Below are 17,896 nucleotides of genomic sequence, written 5' to 3'. Positions count from 1 at the left end.
AGGAGCCTCAGAAGAATCCCAGCAGCGCAAAAACGGGTGCTTCGCTGGCAACAGAAGTCCGGAGGCGGGGCATCCCAGTGGTGGCGGCTTGGGTTTTTAAGGTGAAAATCGTTTGGAAGAAGAGGCAAAAAAATCTTAAATCCCGGGTTTGTATCTCGAAAAGTTTGTATGATGAGGGATTTGTAAAACGAGGTATCACTGTATATTGAAAATCATCAAGGGTTATAGTTATTTCCTGCAATGCAGCCATCTCAGAAGACAAAAGCCCTGCTGTTGTCATTCTCCCGTCTTTTGCTGTGCTCCAGGTGATCCGTGACAAGGTGGCCCATGGACTACGGCGCCCCAAACCTGTCCTGAAGAAGCCTTCGGGCAGTATTGCCACTCTGGGACTGGAGGAAATCAAGGAGCAGGTACAACATAGGGTTCTTCCTCTCCCAAACTCACTCCTGCAGTTGCCAGAGAACTGAAGTAAGAAAGGGGCTTAACTGGAAGCAAGAAAAATGCCATTCAGATGAGCCTGAAGCTCTGAACCTAGTCAATTAAAGGTAAAATAGGAGGAGAGGGGAGGAGGGAGAGACACCACTGGCTTATGTATTTAATAGAGTGATATGCCAATTTTATGAGGATTTTCAAGGATTCTGTGGACCAGATGCAGCAAGCTGAGTGATTGTAGATATAATGAATTTATTCACCTACATTTATTTTTTAACTATTTATTTTTTTATCTACATTTTAAAAGAAATGATATTCCACAATGTTGCAGTATCTGTATATCTAAGAATTGTGCATCTCATATCTCGGCAGCTGTTTGCAAATTAACCCATCAACTTCCCCCAGCCTGGAGATCTCTAGACATGTTAATTCCAAAACTGCCAACATTCCCAGATCTGTTGGGGGCTGCAGCCATGGTCCTTTGCTGGATCCCCCCCCTCTTAAAATCATGCAACTTTTGGTGTGTTAGTGAATTGTTACTCACGTGTATCATTACAACACACTGGCCCATTTTCCTTGTAGGTGTACCTATAGGATATGTGCCTATACCGTTTTTGTTTATAAGTTTCTTATGTTCTAGACCAGGAGGCTCCAACCTTGGCAACTTTAAGACTTGTGGACTTCAACTCCCAGAATTCCTCACCCAGCAATTTGCCTCCCAGCAAACAGCACAGATGATATACACTGTTTGCTGTATATTTCTGTGCATGTATGCCTGACCCATAGAAATAGCAAAGAATTGGGGAAATGTACATTATGGCGGTATATTAATGCCAGAAAGTTTTCTTAAATGCAGTCACATTAACTCCTCCCAATTATTTAAACAGATCTACTCCAAACATGACTAAGTCAAGGTTTAACTCAGCTGCTTTAACTTAATACTAAACAGGACGTTGTTACATTTCAGATTATACTTTTACAGATCTTTAAAATTGATGTGGCTTTCTGCAAGTATAATTATTTTCTGCTGTTTAAAAGAAGATATAATACCACTGGCCCTCTTCAGATCAAGCATTTATTTTAAAAAGCTTCTTCATTTTGTTAAGTCGTCTAGAACAATAATAAAGAAGTCTTTTAAAAATAAGCCTAATAATTTGAACATTCTCCAGACATTTATAGTTATTGATTTACCTCCTTGCATCCAGTTCAGCAGAAAATAAAAATCTGCGTCTCTCTCCCAGCAATTTGTCTCCTTGAAGCTTAGTTTCACTTTCAGTTTAGCAGTGGCTTCTAATTAGCTGAGGATCAGGAAGCTGATAATCAGTTTCTTGGCTTAACATAGTCTATTCTGTTTGCTGCAAGGAGGTAAATTGCTGACAGGCAGAGGCCAAAGGGTGGGGGTGGCTGAGTGGGACTACATTCGATGTATAAGACACACCCAAGTTTTTGCCCTCTTTTGGGGAATAAAAGGGTGCATCTGAAAAATATGGTATTCTAGAATTATGGCACTGTAGAGTTGGAAAGGATCATTTAGGTGAAGCCTCTGCTCAGTGCAAGAATCCAGATTGAAGAACCCCCCAATAAGATGTTGTTTTCCCTTTGAACACAACAAATGAAGGGAAGCCCACCACTTCTCAGTGGTGAGTGGTGGGTTTCTCTGCAAATGGTTCATACCATTTTAATAGCACTTTTGAAGACAAGTCATTGGCTGTGAATAGCCATCATGCTAGATTGCTTCAACAATAAAGCTTTTTTTTTAAAGGAGAACACCATTCAGAAAGTAAGAGAACAGAAAAGTTACAATTTTGCTTATCTCAATCATAAGTAAATATGCAGTCCAAATTACTCAGCTATTACAATTCAACCCCTTCTCCTAGTTCCATTTTTAAAAGCCCAACAGATCAGACCTGATCAACACCAGTTAAAAGTACCCATCACTGCAGTCATAATACAGTGGGACTGTGTTCGGCTGGTATAACCCACCATCTCCCAAATATCGCATATAGGTGCAGTGATAAAAGAATACCTAGCAACTCAAATAAGTTGTATTTAAGGAAAAGATGTTGCATTAGTAATATTACAAACTTCTGTCTCTGATCATAGCTTTTTTGGGGGTTGGGGGGGAGGTACATTACTACCAGGGTTGAAATTCAGCCAGCTTTATGCAGCTGGTGCAATACAATAGGGCCGACTGCGTGAAGCCACGCCCACCCACGTGGACGTCATGACGCCCCTTTTTTGCAATGATTTTCAGCATCTGCGCATGCACAGACATGGTGCGTGCACATTTGCGAGCCAGTAGGGAAGGTAAGTGAATTTCACCCCTGATTACTACCCAATCACAGCAACAACAAAAGCTCAATTTCTGAATTGGTTTTTGCCAGGCGGCAATCATTTCTCACCAGGGAAGATTAAAAAAAAAATCCTGTTCATTTGTTGTTCAAAAATACCCAAAAGCAGGAATAACCCTTTCTTGTAAAATTGGCAGATGACACATGGTGTATTTTGGGGTTACATTGAGCTTCCACAAAGGCTAAATACTTGCTTTTCTTTTAATGAAAGTTCAGAATCTCAATTTACGCTTAGCAAGTGTGGAATGCACCTCTTGTAAACACCAATAACTGCAATTCTTACACATATATTTTGTTTCCAGTACATGCACTGTTTGCTTTTATCTGTACATTGAATGCAGCGTATATATATATCTGTGTGTGGGAAGAGAGAAAGAAAATAATTCAGCTGTGATGGATCACCGATTAAGTATTCTATGGAACCCCTGCAGATAACATTTTGCTAAGTAAAAAAAAGATTTTACTGTTTATAAAACAAGTGAACTGCTGGAGGTAAGATCTTCTTAAGTTAGACTAGGAAATTGAAAATAACGAAACAGGCAGAAAACCTCTTCTTGAGCTAGCAGAGGAGATTCACAATAATGCCTAGAATACAGGAGGCTGAAAAGTTGCGAGAATCTGAATTGTTATATGATAAAACAGCAGACTTATGTTTTTTTCAAAGTATAAGATGCACCTTTCCCCCCTCTACAGGAGGGTGGAAATATTGATGCATCTTATACACTGAATACAGCCATTTTTGGCCCCCCAAAGCCTTGCCCCCACACCCCATTTTTGCAAAAAATAAAAATAGGCGCATTTTCCACAAAAATGGGGTTCCCAGAGGGTTTGGGAGACCTGCAGAGTTCTCCTGGGGGTCAGGAAGGCAAAAACATTTTTTTTACTTACCTCTTCCAAATCTTGGTTCATCTTACACACCAGTGCGTCTTATAGTCCGGAAAATACGGTACTTTCAAGAGAATTTGAGAGCTGAAGAAGATATCCATCCAAACTCATAACAGTAAATATAGGAAGAGACATGTATATGGTTCCGGTGGGGGAGGAAGGAGGAAGGCGATGTTGCTGCTCCTCCGGACTACGGCAAAATAACACCAAAAATATGGGAAATTGGAGCTAAATTGGACTTGGGATTTGTAGTTTTGGAAGGTGAGCAGTTGCTGCTCAGAAGGACCCCTATTTTCTGCTGCTTAGTGCTCCGTGTTCTCTCCCCCCCCCCACCAGAGTTTGTGGCTCGGTCGGCTGGGCTCCGGAAACGACGACCGCGGGATTTGGTCGAGCTGCCTGTTGTTCACAGCCCCGCAGCACGCTGCCTGCTGTCTGAGTTCAGCAGAGATTGTTTTTTACTCAGCGTGGGAAGATCTTGCTGCACCTTGCTCCGCGGCGTTTGTTTCGATCCATCTCAGCCGCGGAGATTTTGTAGAGGAAGCAGCTGGGCTGCGGGGAAATGGCGGCCCCCCTTGATTACACCGGGAGGCGGTAGCTGAGACTGGGGGGAGAGATTGATACTGAGAAGAGCGGAGCTTTGAAGGGAGGAGAGAACGAGGAGAGACGGGACCGAGAGGCGAAGGTGATGCTGGTTGGAGGTGCTGCTGCTGCTGGAAACGACTCCCCCCACCCCATGAACTAAGGACGCTTGTGAGCTGCTTGGTGGGAGCGCCCAAGCGTCGGAGGCTCTACGGGGTGAAAAGACCTGCATGGAAAGATTAGACTGGATATTGCTGTCAAGGAGGAGGAGGTGGTGGCCTGTGAGAGGAACGTGGAGACTGGGGGAGATGTCGAAGCGATATCGAGGTGGAAAAGAGAGTTCTTGGAGGCCATGCAGTGGGGTCTGGCAGACAGAGAACTGGAAATGTCGCTCCGAAATCAGCGACGTCATCGGAGGCCACCGAGGAGTGACCAGCGAGGGGCGAGGGTCCTATGAGAGCCAAGAGACTGGTGATGGAACTGAGGGACTGAGAAGAGACCTGGGAGACATCATAGTGCTAGAAAAAGGGGTGACTAATATCAAGAAGAGATCCTTCCTTTTAACCAGGTTGAGATATTCTCCTGGGACCCTGAACATTGTTATAATCCAGAACTTCCAATTAAGAACTAATTAAGAATTTAACACTATCTTATTGCTGACTAATTTCCGATATTTTTTTATATTTATATATATATATATATATATATATATATATATATATATATATATATATATATATAATATTTATATATATATATATATATAATATTTATAGTTTTTTAAATTTTAGATAAATTTAGATATTTTTTCTTATTGTATTTTAAATAATCAATTTAATCTATTTTAACTATTACTAATTTAATTCATCTTAATATTATTGGGGGGTTTCTTAATGAATGGATGACTGGGGTGTATGTAATATTGTGCATGGGATGAATGATTGGTATGAGTGTGATGGTTGGAGTGGGTGGGATTATGGTATGGATGAGATGAATGAAAATAGCATGAATGATAGATCTGGCCCACCTGACGCCGGAGAGGCGGGAGGGGAGGGGGCACTAGTCTCTGGGGTGACAGAGGGTCGGAATATTCCGGTGTTGCTGGGGAGAGGCAGATATGGCGGGGGCAACGGAGTTAGCCGTTCCAGGGGAACGAGGGATCGTTGCTTAATAACAATCCCTTGTTCTGGCTCCGTGAGCCCAATCTTGGGTACTGGTGATGAGTGTAACTCTGGCCCTGGGCTCAGGTTGCTGCTGCTCAATGCCAGGTCAGTGGTAAATAAAGCTCTCCTCGTCCGTGATCTGATCCTGGATGAGGAGGCCGACCTGGCATGTATTACTGAAACCTGGCTGGGCCCAGAGGGAGGTGTTCCTCTCTCTGAAATTTGCCCAGCCGGGTTTCAGATATGGCATCAACCTCGACCCCAGGGAAGGGGGGGAGGAGTGGCTATTATAGCCAGGGAGAGCTTTTGCCTATGTAGACTCATTGCTCCGGAAATTGCGGGTTGCGAGTCTCTCTTGATGAAGTTGGACTTAGGGGTTCAGGTGGGCTTATTTCTCCAATGCACTTGCAAGGAGAGTCCAGGATGGGTAATTCTTCAGTCTGATTGGTAGGGACTGAGTTTAATTTAAATATTAGGCAGGTGCCGCCCCCTTAGCCCTCCAGTCTAAAAAACTCAGTCGCAGTAAAGGGACTTAGAGTTTCTTGCTCTTCCAAAAGAATTTGGTTTTGAGTAGTTAGGCATTAGATTTATTACTGGTTGTTAGCTTAATTAATTATTAATTAATTAAATTTATTATTGTTGTTTATTATTGTGATTAATATTTAACTTGCCTTCTTTTTCCTTTTATACTTTTCCGCAGCTGGGGGATGACTCCTCAGGCAGCTCTGGTTTCAGACCTCCAGTGGGTCTAAACCAGTTGACTGCAGCTCCTCCATTCCTTTTGGAGAATCCACACAAGGGCCTGTAGTGTGGATTCAGGAGAGAGCACCCGGGGAAACTACCTCCGAGGTAGACTCCGGAGGAGAGGAGATGGTTGACGCCGCGGGGAGGTCCGCCCTCCCCCGTGGCGAATATACCAAGGGGGACAGGACGCCAGAAGTCCTTCGCCGGACCTCGGATTACGACGGCGCCCCCCCCCCCCCCGTCGCCCTCGCTATGAATCGGGCTGCCGCCTTTTCCAAGGAGAGGCTGGAACCTCGGAGGCTTTCCCGCCCACAGCCTTGACAGCCCCGGCGGCCATGTTTGTGGAAAGGCCGGCATTGGAGGTTTTCGCGCCCAAGCTTGGGGCATTACCATGGCAACCGGCCGGCGGCCATTTTTAATGAGACCCGGTTGACAGCGGGGCGGGGCGGGGCTTAAATGGCCTGATTAAACGCTCTGACTAGCCGAGCTGGAATCTGCCCTAGCGACACGCAGGCGCAGAGGAGTAAGTTGCCTGTCATTCTGCTCTCGATCGGTTAAAGCAGTTGGTGAGATTTTTGCCTGGCTTTCACTCCGAAGCTGTCAATCTGCTTTTTGGTGACAGTATGGCAGATCAGACGGCCCAGCTGGTGGAGGAGGCCTCCGTAGGGCCTAGCACTCCGAAGGAGAAGCCCCAGAAGACTAAGGCTTCTCAAGGGGCCTCTCTGAGGGAAGCAGAGAAGCGCATCCGAGCGCTGGAGAAGCAATTAGAGGCTTCTCAGAAGGTAATGGGTCCTGTTCCTTCTGTCAATCAACCCAGCCCTTCGATGGCCTCCCCCATGTTCCTGCAAGGGGTGGTAGGCACAGCCACGGAGAGAGATTGGTCTCCAGAGAGGGTGAGGCTGCCAGCACCCACACCCAGGGCTGAAAGACAATGTGCTGCAGGACTGTCTGCATATCCAGCCCTTCCATCAGCCCAGTCTGGTCAGGCAGCCACCTTTACACCTACATCTGCAGGCCTGCGCAACTCCAATGATGCCTGGCAGAGTATGCCTCAGACTTTGCAAGACCTCATTGCCACGGCTTATACCCAAGGTGTGGCTGTAGGGGCTCAACAGCATCAGCAGGCTCCAGTGGGACTCCCTCCAATGAGGTCTAGAGACCCCTGGACTGCCCCGGTCACCTTTTCCATGGAAGGATCAATGGATGAGGAGCAGTCATCTAGAGGCGATTTCAGTGGGGCAGAGGATGAACTGTCTGGTGATGAGCAGCCCCCTGAACCACCCAGTTTTCCTGGACTCTTCAAGTCGTCCCTCTTTAGGGTCCTTTTGAATAAAGCCAAGATGACCATTGAGCAGGCAGGTGAGGGAGACCAGGCAGCGGCGACAGAGGTGGCCCAACCTGCTGGGGGCCTATTTGTCTTCCCCAAGCAGGAAACGGTCCACATTCCGTTTTCCCACCTGTTCAGAGAGACAATCCAGCGCCCGTGGGAGAACCCAGCCGCCGCCCAGGGGCCATCTAACCTGGATCGCAGGTTCTATACGTTTGATCAGGCGATGGAGGACCTGCTGGAATTCCCAGTGGTGGATAAACCGGTGACGAGCCTGGTGTCCAATGCCCTCGTTCCCTCAGAGTCTCAAGAGGGTCTGAGAGCAGAGGACAAGAGAGCGGAAAACGTGGTACGCAGGACTCACCAGATGGCGGCCTGGGCTCTTCGAGCAGCTTCGGCGGCATCGTTCTTCAACAGAGCCACGATGCTCTGGATCCAAGAACTACAATCCAGGGTTAATCCGGAAGATAGTAGACTCTGCCAAGACCTCAACAAGCTCCTGGCGGCCACGGAGTTTTCGGCGGACGCTACGGTCAACGCCGCTAAATTTGCTTCCCGTGCAATGGCCTCCTCAGTGGCCTCCCATAGACTCATTTGGCTCAGGAGCTGGCAGGTGGACGTTAAATCCAAATGGAGCCTGGCATCTGCCCCATTCAAAGGCAAGAAGCTGTTTGGGGAGGTCCTGGACGATGTCCTCATTGAGGATAAAGATAAGAAAAAGGTCATGCCTAAGGCGAACAGGAAACAGGATAGGAGGTTCAATCCCTATCAACGGAGGCAGCCCTTTCGGTCTGAGCCTTCCTCGACGGGCACCCAAGCGTCGAGGCCGTATTTCCAGGGCTCCTTTGGCCATGGGTCCTTTTGAACGGACAGATAATTCCAAGCTGACAGGAATAGATCCTACCAAGGCCGCCGCCCCTTTAGAGGAGGCAACAGAGGCTTCAGGAAGGCGAAGTGACTCCGAGCTCAGCAACTGTTTGGGCGGAAGACTGACGTCCTTCCAGGCCGCATGGGAGGCTACGTCCTCAGACTCCTGGGCGGTATCCACAGTTGCCCAGGGCTTGAGGATAGAGTTCTTCCGCCCTCCGCCACACAGGTTTCTCCCGTGTCGAGTTCCATCAGATGGGGAGAAAAGAAGACTCCTATACAAAGAAGTCTCCCACTTACTGGACATAGGAGCTATAGAGGAGGTTCCCCTGGAACAGCAGGGCAGGGGCTTCTACTCGGCGATCTTTCTCATCCCCAAGTCGTCGGGGGGAGTGCGGCTGATTCTAAACCTGAGGCACTTGAACCTCTATGTCAAATACAGGAGGTTCAAGATGCACTCTCTCAGGTCCATACTTGCAGCTATCCGCCACTGGGACCTCATGTCCTCCATAGACTTGAACGAGGCATATCTCCACGTCCCGATATTTCCTCCTCACAGACAATTTCTCAGATTCTGCCTTGCCGGAGCACATTTCCAGTACAGGGCAATGCCCTTTGGCCTTTCCTCGGCCCCAAGGGCATTTACGAAGTTGCTGGATGTCCTTACGGCGCACCTCAGATGTCAGTCGGTACGCCTCATGGCGTATTTGGACGACATCGTGATTTTGTCCAGAACGCGGGATCAAGCACTCAGGGACTTAAATTTGACCATTCAAACCCTTCAAGACCATGGCTTTTCCATAAATTGGGACAAAAGCCACCTGACTCCCACGACCTGCTTGGCCCACTTGGGGACAATGATAGATTCCAAGCTGGGCGAGGTGTTTCTGTCCCGGGACAGGCAGTCTACAATCAGGAAACTGGTGGGAGAGCTACGCCTGCAACAGTACCCAAGTCTTCTTTTTCTATCCAAACTACTGGGAACACTAGTGTCATGCATTGGCATACTACCGTGGGCAAGGTACCACCTTCGACCATTACAGTGGTTCCTTCTCCCATTTCAGAAGCGGAAATCAAGCCACTCTCGCAGGAGGGTTTTCCTCAATGCCAGGGTTCGCAGATCTCTCCGGTGGTGGGTGTCTCCGGCCTTGAGCAGCGATTCCTCCTTTCTGGAAAAGGAATTCCTCACGGTGACGACCGATGCAAGTCCGCGAGGGTGGGGAGCACATCTTTCCTCACAGATGGCCCAAGGTCTGTGGTCGTAGCAGGACCTTTGCAATGTCAATATAAACTTCTTGGAACTGAAGGCAGTGTCACTGGCCCTCCACAGCTTTGTTCACCTGGTGAAGGATCAACACGTATTGATTATGACCGACAACGTGGCCACGCGTTCCCACATCAACAGACAGGGGGGAACAAGGTCACGGAGGCTGATGGCAGAGGCAGAGTCTCTTTTCAGGTGGGCGGAGACCAATCTGGCATCACTTTCAGCGGAACACATCTCGGGGGTGGAGAACGTATGCGCAGACTGGCTCAGCAGGGAGACCCTAGATCCAGGGGAATGGCAACTGGAACCCGGGATCTTCCAGGAGATCACCAGGAGGTTTGGGGTGCCGGTTATGGATTTGTTTGCCACATGTCTCAACTCCCAGCTTCCTCGTTTCTTCTCCCGATTTCCATCCCCGGGAGCGGCAGGAGTGGATGCATTGCGCCTCGGATGGCCTCGGGGTCTTTTATATGCGTTTCCACCAATTTCCATCATCCCCAGAGTCATTCGGAAAATATTGCAGGAGCAAGCAGAGGTGCTGTTACTGGCCCCCTTTTGGCCCCGTCGGATCTGGTTCGCAGACCTGATGCAACTCTCAATTGCGCCATCATGGAGGATTCCGGACCACCAGATCTCCCTCTTCCAGGGAACCATGTCACACCCGGAGCCTCAGTGGTGGCAGCTGACCGTGTGGCGCTTGAGCGGGAGAGGCTGAGGAGCCACGCTCTGCCAGACTCGGTTATTGATACCATACAGGCTGCACGTAGGCCTTCTACCAGGAGGATCTACCAGGCCACTTGGGCGGCCTTTTCTACGTTCTGTGCACAAAGACAGGTAGAGCCTCAGACGGCTTCTCCTCCTATGGTCCTGACATACTTACAAGCTGGTCTGGACAAGGGCCTCGCCCCGAATACTCTTCGTCGGCATGTGGCTGCTTTATCCAGCATCATTACAATGGACAGTCATCGCCCCTTGAGCAAACATCCATGGATAAGAGACTTCCTGAGAGGGGCAGCTAATATTAAACCGTCAGTTATACATCGATTCCCGTAATGGGACCTGTCCTTGGTGCTACACTCACTAACAGGCCCTCCATTTGAGCCTCTACGACAGGTTTCGGTAAGACTGCCTTTCTGGTAGCTATTACGTCTGCCAGAAGGGTCTCAGAGATTTCGGCTTTGTCTACCCGACCGGACTTATGTCGTTTTCATCCGGACAGAGTGGTCCTTAGGCTTGACCCAGCTTTCCTGCCTAAGGTGAATACCACTTTTCACAGGGCACAAGACATCGTGCTGCCGGATTTTTGTACCCATGGGACTCACCCCTTAGAGTTGAGATGGCACAAGCTGGACGTGAGGAGAGCCCTTAAAATCTACATTCGCAGGACTCAGTCCTTTCGATCTTCAGAAGCCTTGTTTGTGTCCTTTTCATCAAGATCTATGGGGTCTAGAGTTTCCTCCCAGACCATCAGCCGTTGGATCCGTGATTGTATTTCGGAGGCCTACAGAGCTAGAGGTTCTCCTGTGCCACAGGGGATCACGGGACACTCGACTCGCAGTGCCGCCACCTCGACGGCAGGGAGGACACAGGCGTCTTTAGAGGACATTTGCAGGGCTGCCACTTGGGCTGCTCCTTCAACCTTTATAAAGCACTATCGAATAGACTCCTATGCTTCAGCAGAAGCGGCTTTTGGGAGGAGGGTTCTACAAGAGGTTTGTTCCTTTGCCGAGCCACTGGTCCAGCCTTCTCCCTCCCTTTGAGTTTTTCTTGGGCATATCCCATCCTGGACTCTCCTTGCAAGTGCATTGGAGAAGGACCGTTGAACTTACCTGAATGGTCTTCTCGATGCACTGCAAGGAGAGTCCAGACCCACCCGGCTCTGGACTAGGGGCCATCTTAAGGTTTACGGTTCGTTTCTTTAATGTTGTTGTGTTTTTCATATGGTTCAATAAATGTGTTGGACTTTACTGCTCCTTCGTTTTAATTTAGACTGGAGGGCTAAGGGGGCGGCACCTGCCTAATATTTAAATTAAACTCAGTCCCTACCAATCAGACTGAAGAATTACCCATCCTGGGCTCTCCTTGCAGTGCATCGAGAAGACCGTTCAGGTAAGTTCAACGGTCCTTCTCACGTACCTGCCTCCCAGCTGCGTGTCAAAAGCCCTGCCTGTGCTACTCGAGGAGGTAGCCGGGTTGGCGGTGGAATTCCCCGGACTTATTGTCCTGGGGGACTTCAACCTGCCGTCACTCAGCGAAACCTCTGGGTTGGCACAGGAGTTCATGGCCACCATGACAGCCATGGACCTGACTCAAGTAGTTCAGGGTCTGACTCACGAGGGAGGACACGCGCCTGACATGGTATTCCTCTCCGAGCAACTGAGTAATGGTCTGAGACTAAGGGGCTTAGAAGCACTGCCTTTGTCATGGTCAGACCATTTTCTACTACGGCTTGACTTCCTGGCTCCAATCCTTCCCCGCAGGGAGGCGGAACCAATTAAGATGTTCCGCCCCAGATGCCTGATGGACCCAGAGGGCTTTCAGACAGCGCTTGGGGTTATTCCAGATGCACTCGTCCACAGTTCGGCGGAGTCTCTTGCGGAAGCCTGGAACAAGGCTGCAGCGGAGGCTCTTGATCGGATTGCGCCTTTGCGACCTCTCCGTGGCGCTAGACCCCGTAGAGCTCCATGGTTCAACGAGGAGCTCTGGGAGTTGAAACGCAAGAAGAGACGTAAGAAGAGAAGCGATGGAGGAAGAGTAAGTCTGAATCTGATCGAACACTTGTTAGAGCTTTTATTAAGACTTACAAAGTGGCGCTCAAGGCGGCAAGATGCGCGTATCATGCCGCCTTGATTGCATCATTGGAATCCCGCCCGGACGCTCTGTTTAGGGTGACCCGCTCCCTTCTTAATCAGAGGGGAGTTGGGGAGCCCTTACAGAGTAGTGCCAAGGATTTTAACACGTTTTTCGCTGATAAAATCTCTCAGATCCGGGCGGACCTCAACTCCAATTGGAAAACAGAGTCGGCTGACAATGAGTCAGTTGAGATGACTGGGGCCCGTACTTGTCCATCTGTCTGAGAAGAGTTTGATCTGGTGACACCTGATGAAGTGGACAAGGCCATTGGAGCTGTGAGTTCCGCCACCTGTTTACTGGATCCGTGTCCCTCCTGGCTGGTTTCGGAGCTGGGTCCAGGAGATTATCAACGCTTCCTTGGGGAGGGGATCCTTTCCATCATCCTATAAAAAGGCGCTCGTGCGCCCCCTCCTCAAGAAGCCTTCCCTGGACCCAGCCGTACTTAATAACTACTGGCCAGTCTCCAACCTTCCCTTTATGGGGAAGGTTGTCGAGAAGGTGGTGGCGCTCCAGCGATCCTTGGAAGAAGCCAATTATCTAGGTCCCCAGCAGTCGGGTTTCAGGCCCGGTTACAGCACGGAAACTGCTTTGGTCGCGTTGATGGATGATCTCTGGCGGGCCCGGGACAGGGGTTTATCCTCTGTCCTGGTGCTTCTTGACCTCTCAGCGGCTTTCGATACCATCAACCATGGTATCCTTCTGCACCGGCTGGAGGGGTTGGGGGTGGGAGGCACTGTTCTCCAGTGGTTCTCCTCCTACCTCTCCGGTCGGTCGCAGTCGGTGTTAGTGGGGGGTCAGAGGTCGACTCCGAGGTCTCTCCCTTGTGGGCTGCCTCAGGGGTCAGTCTTCTCCCCCCTGCTATTTAATATCTACATGAAACCGCTGGGTGAGATCATCCAAGGGCATGGGGTGAGGTATCATCAATACGCTGATGATACCCAGCTCTACATCTCCACCCCATGTCCAGTCAACGAAGCAGTGGAAGTGATGTGCCGGTGTCTGGAGGCTGTTGGGGCCTGGATGGGTGTCAACAGACTCAAACTCAACCCGGATAAGACAGAGTGGCTGTGGGTTTTGCCTCCCAAAGACAACTCCATCTGTCCTTCCATTACCCTGGGGGGGGAATTATTGACCCCCTCGGAGAGGGTCCGCAACTTGGGCATCCTCCTCGATCCACAGCTTACATTAGAGAACCATCTTTCAGCTGTGGCGAGGGGGGCGTTTGCCCAGGTTCGCCTGGTGCACCAGTTGCGGCCCTATCTGGACAGGGACTCACTGCTCACAGTCACTCATGCCCTCATCACCTCGAGGTTCGACTACTGTAATGCTCTCTACATGGGGCTACCTTTGAAAAGTGTTCGGAAACTTCAGATCGTGCAAAATGCAGCTGCGAGAGCAGTCATGGGCCTACCTAGGTATGCCCATGTTTCACCAACACTCCGCAGTTTGCATTGGTTGCCGATCAAATTCTGGTCACAATTCAAAGTGTTGGTTATGACCTTTAAAGCCCTTCATGGCACTGGACCAGAATATCTCCGAGACCGCCTGCTGCCGCACGAATCCCAACGACCGATTAGGTCCCACAGAGTGGGCCTTCTCCGGGTCCCGTCAATTAAACAATGTCAGTTGGCGGGCCCCAGGGGAAGAGCCTTCTCTGTGGCGGCCCCGGCCCTCTGGAACCAACTCCCCCCGGAGATTAGAACTGCCCCTACTCTCCTTGCCTTTCGTAAGCTCCTTAAGACCCACCTGTGTCGTCAGGCATGGGGGAACTGAGACATCTCCCCCGGGCATATACAATTTATAAATGGTATGTGTGTATGTATGTGTGTTTAGAAAATAGGTTTTTTTAAATGTTTTTAGTAGAAATCTAGATTTATTGTAAACTGTTTTTTCACTTTGTTGTGAGCCGCCCCGAGTCTGCGGAGAGGGGCGGCATACAAATCTAAATAAACATAAACATAAACGTACTGTACATTGAAAGGAACTACTGTTGAAAGGAATACAGTATTTGCATTTTGAAGCAACTGGGAATTTTAGATGCAATGTGTCCTTCTGCAACAGCCAAGAATTTCACAGACAGGGATAATTGAGGGCTTAAAGTTTATTTTTATTTTAAAAAAAGATAATTGAGGGCAATGGCTGTTCAATTGCTGCCTGGTTGAATCTTATTAGGAGGCCCTGGAAACTATTATTTTGCCCTACCTCACCATCTCAACAGAGGTCTCCTTAAAACTTTCTTGACAAAGGTTGTGGCTATCTTTAAAAAAAAAATGTAATCTTGAGGAAATGGTTTACACATACATTCTCTAAAATAAAGAACCAGGATCTTCACAAGCTTAAACATTGCCCTCTTTTTATCACTCTCAACTCTTCAGGGTAGGTCAGGCCAGGAAACCAATTTCACACATTTTGAGTGGAACTATATTTATTGATGTAGTTTGTGTTTTCCCTTCCCTCTTTCTTATAAGAAAGGTTAAGGCAGAATCAGTCTGAGTTTCTTCTCAATGTTTTCGTTGTTTCCAGCTTTAAAGCATGTTCTTGTAATGTAACTATCTCTTCATAATTTCTCTAGTGTTATGCAATCTCAGGGGTTCTGTTAGAGTAGAGGGATTTTTAGATTCGCATGTAAATGAAGGAATAATTCAGCATCTTTATTATCTAGGAGCTAATTCAGACTGCCAGCAGGCTGCAGGGAAGCCGCTTTGAAGGGCTTCCCTGAAGCTTGCTGGCCACTGACAGGAATTTATTTATCCCGCCACTAGATTAGCCAATCAGCAGCAGCTATGCAAATAATCACTATGTCCGTACATGTAACAGAATTTAACTCCGGCCTTGAGAAGAGGGCAGCAGAGGAGAAAATAGTTACTCAGAGCTGGGAAAACAGGAAACATAATAAAATAACTCAGAATGGTCTCTTCCCACCTTGACCTCACTGTCTTTTAAAAAACAGTCAGTGAAGATTTTGAATGTGCTTTCAAGATCTCTCAATATGCCCTAGGACAATGATGACAAACCTTTCTTGGTTCACATGCCGAAAAGGGAGGGTGCGGGGGGGGCATATGCATGCCCACACCCATAATTCCATGGGGGGGGCACGCATTCATGCGTGACGCACACACTCTGCTCCCGGCACGCAACGGCACAAACATTTTTTACTCCTTCCAAGCTTCAGAGCCTTTCTAGGAGCATGGAGAGGGCAAAATTATTATTATTATTATTATTATTATTATTATTATTATTATTATTAATTAGATTTGTATGCCGCCTCTCTCCGAGGACTCAGAGCAGCTCACAACAACAATAGATACAATAAAATACAAATCCAATATAAACTATATTAAAAACCCCATAATTATAAAAAACTAGGTAAGAGGAGAAATTAATCCCCCCATGCTTGGCGATATAAATGGGTCTTCAACATCTTACAGAAGGCAAGGAGGGTGGGGGCAATTCGAATCTCAGGGGGGAGTTGATTCCAGGGAGCCGGGGCTGGCACAGAGAAGGCTCTTCCCCTGGGGCCCGCCAGATGACATTGTGTAGACGACGGGACCTGGAGAAGGCCGACTCTGTGGGACCTAATCGGCCGCTGGGATTCGTGCGGCAGAAGGCGGTCCCAGAGGTAGTCTGGTCCGATGCCATAGGCTCGCCATCACAGCCCTAAGACAATAAAGTCACATTCCTGAAGTCCCTGATGCAGGTCTGTTTCTTGACCTTGCCTACTTGATGGATGTAGATGTTACACTTGCATAGTCCTTGATTTATGACTGAATGCTCAGCATCTATTCAAAGTTACAACAAACCCCCAAAAGGCACATATGATCCAACTTCAACCTTCCAATGTTCTCCCCACCCCCACGGTTATGTGACTGCATTTTGGGCTGGTCAGTAACCAGCCATGTTTAAGGCCATTTACAGTGCCCTGCAGTTCACATGACTCCCATTTGTTTATTTTATTTATTTGATTTTTATGCCACCCTTCTCCTTGGACTCAGGGCGGTTTACAACATGTTAGCAATAGCACTTTTTTAACAGAGCTAGCACATTGCCCCCACAATCCGGGTCCTCCTTTTACTCACCTCGGAAGGATGGAAGGCTGAGTCAACCATGAGCCGGGGATGAGATTTGAACTGCTGACCGACAAAACTTCCCCATGGTGAGCTATAGGTCCACTTAACAACTGCTGTTTTTGCTTAACAACCATTGCATTCAGTGATTGATGGTGGTGTTTGCTTTATCATCGTAGCATTTGCTTAACAACTGCTGCAGAAAAAATAAAATTATAAAATCAGGTCCGGGTTGCTTGGTTTGTGACTGCTTTGTGATCGTCACAACTTACTACCATAATTGCCAGGCTCAATTACAGTTGTAACTCAAGGACCCCTGTATATTTTCCCTGCAACAGTAGTTTTTGCAAAAGAAATGAAAATAGTCTGGAGAATAGCCAGTTGCAAAGAGGGAAGGGACAAATGTTAACTGAGCAAATCAATCTAATTTAAAAGAACAACTGTTCTAAAGAAAGTCAACTATCCAAAGCTGTCACTGGACAGTATCCTCATTATTCCACAGAGCTTTAGACTCAGAAGCTAAGGAAGGTTAAGCTGATGATACTAAAATGAAGTTGGATTTTGTTGCCGGACAGCTGGAAAAAGAATTGCAAATGTTCACTGGCCTATGAAAAGACGTTATTCAGATACAATCAGGTGCTGATAAAACTCAAACCTCATGCAAGAAAGAAGCTGACATGGCCATTGAGCAGCAGAAAAAGTGGGCTGGGGATGCATAAAATCTAAGTGGAGCTTATGTTTGCCAAATTCCCAAAATGTGGTGTCTGAAAACAGAGCTGAAAGGTTAACCAGTGTTTATCTTGGCCGGAAGCCGTTCTTCAGAGCTACGAGTGCATTTTTCTACAGTGGTCTTGATTGTGAGAATCAGGACAAGGTTTCTAGAATATGTTTCCTGTGTTTCTCTAATGCACCTCAACTCATAAATACAGATGCAGTCTTCACATGTGTCTGTTGTTCTGTTTTATGAATGGTGTATTCAGCCAGTGGGATCCTCCTTCGGTCAGGGATCAAGATAAGCATTTGGAAAAGAGAATTATTGGGATCCATTGAGCAGGCCTTGAAATTGAGGGAGCTACAGTGTTCCCTCGATTTTCGCGGGGGATGCGTTCCGAGACCACCCGCGAAAGTCAAATTTCCGCGAAGAAGAGATGCGGAAGTAAATACACCATTTTTGGCTATGGACAGTATCACGAGCCTTCCCTTAACACTTTAAACCCCTAAATTACTACTTCCCATTCCCTTAACAACCAGTCTGCATTGGTTGCTGATCAGTTTCCGGTCACAATTCAAAGTGTTGGTTATGACCTATAAAGCCCTTCATGGCACCAGACCAGACTATCTCAGGGACCGCCTTCTGCTGCACG

The 17,896-nt window shown here is 48.0% G+C and overlaps 1 protein-coding gene across 3 annotated transcripts in view; it reads left to right on the top strand.

Annotated features, from left to right (window-relative positions):
* Positions 1-17,896, top strand: part of ASIC4 (acid sensing ion channel subunit family member 4) — a 168,124-nt gene that overhangs the window by 137,397 nt on the left and 12,831 nt on the right. For 2 of the 3 annotated variants that reach the window (XM_070728583.1, XM_070728575.1), the window contains exon 9: positions 306-410. In XM_070728583.1, coding sequence (XP_070584684.1) covers positions 306-410 — 105 coding nt within the window. Of the gene's footprint in view, positions 1-305; positions 546-17,896 lie in introns of all 3 variants that reach the window. The other variant, XR_011556892.1, reaches the window with a different exon arrangement.

The sequence above is a fragment of the Erythrolamprus reginae genome, chromosome 1 (assembly GCF_031021105.1).
Source record: "Erythrolamprus reginae isolate rEryReg1 chromosome 1, rEryReg1.hap1, whole genome shotgun sequence".
Lineage (NCBI taxonomy): Eukaryota > Metazoa > Chordata > Lepidosauria > Squamata > Dipsadidae > Erythrolamprus > Erythrolamprus reginae.
Note: the sequence above shows the minus strand (reverse complement) of the source record. Positions and strands in the feature narration are given on the sequence as shown.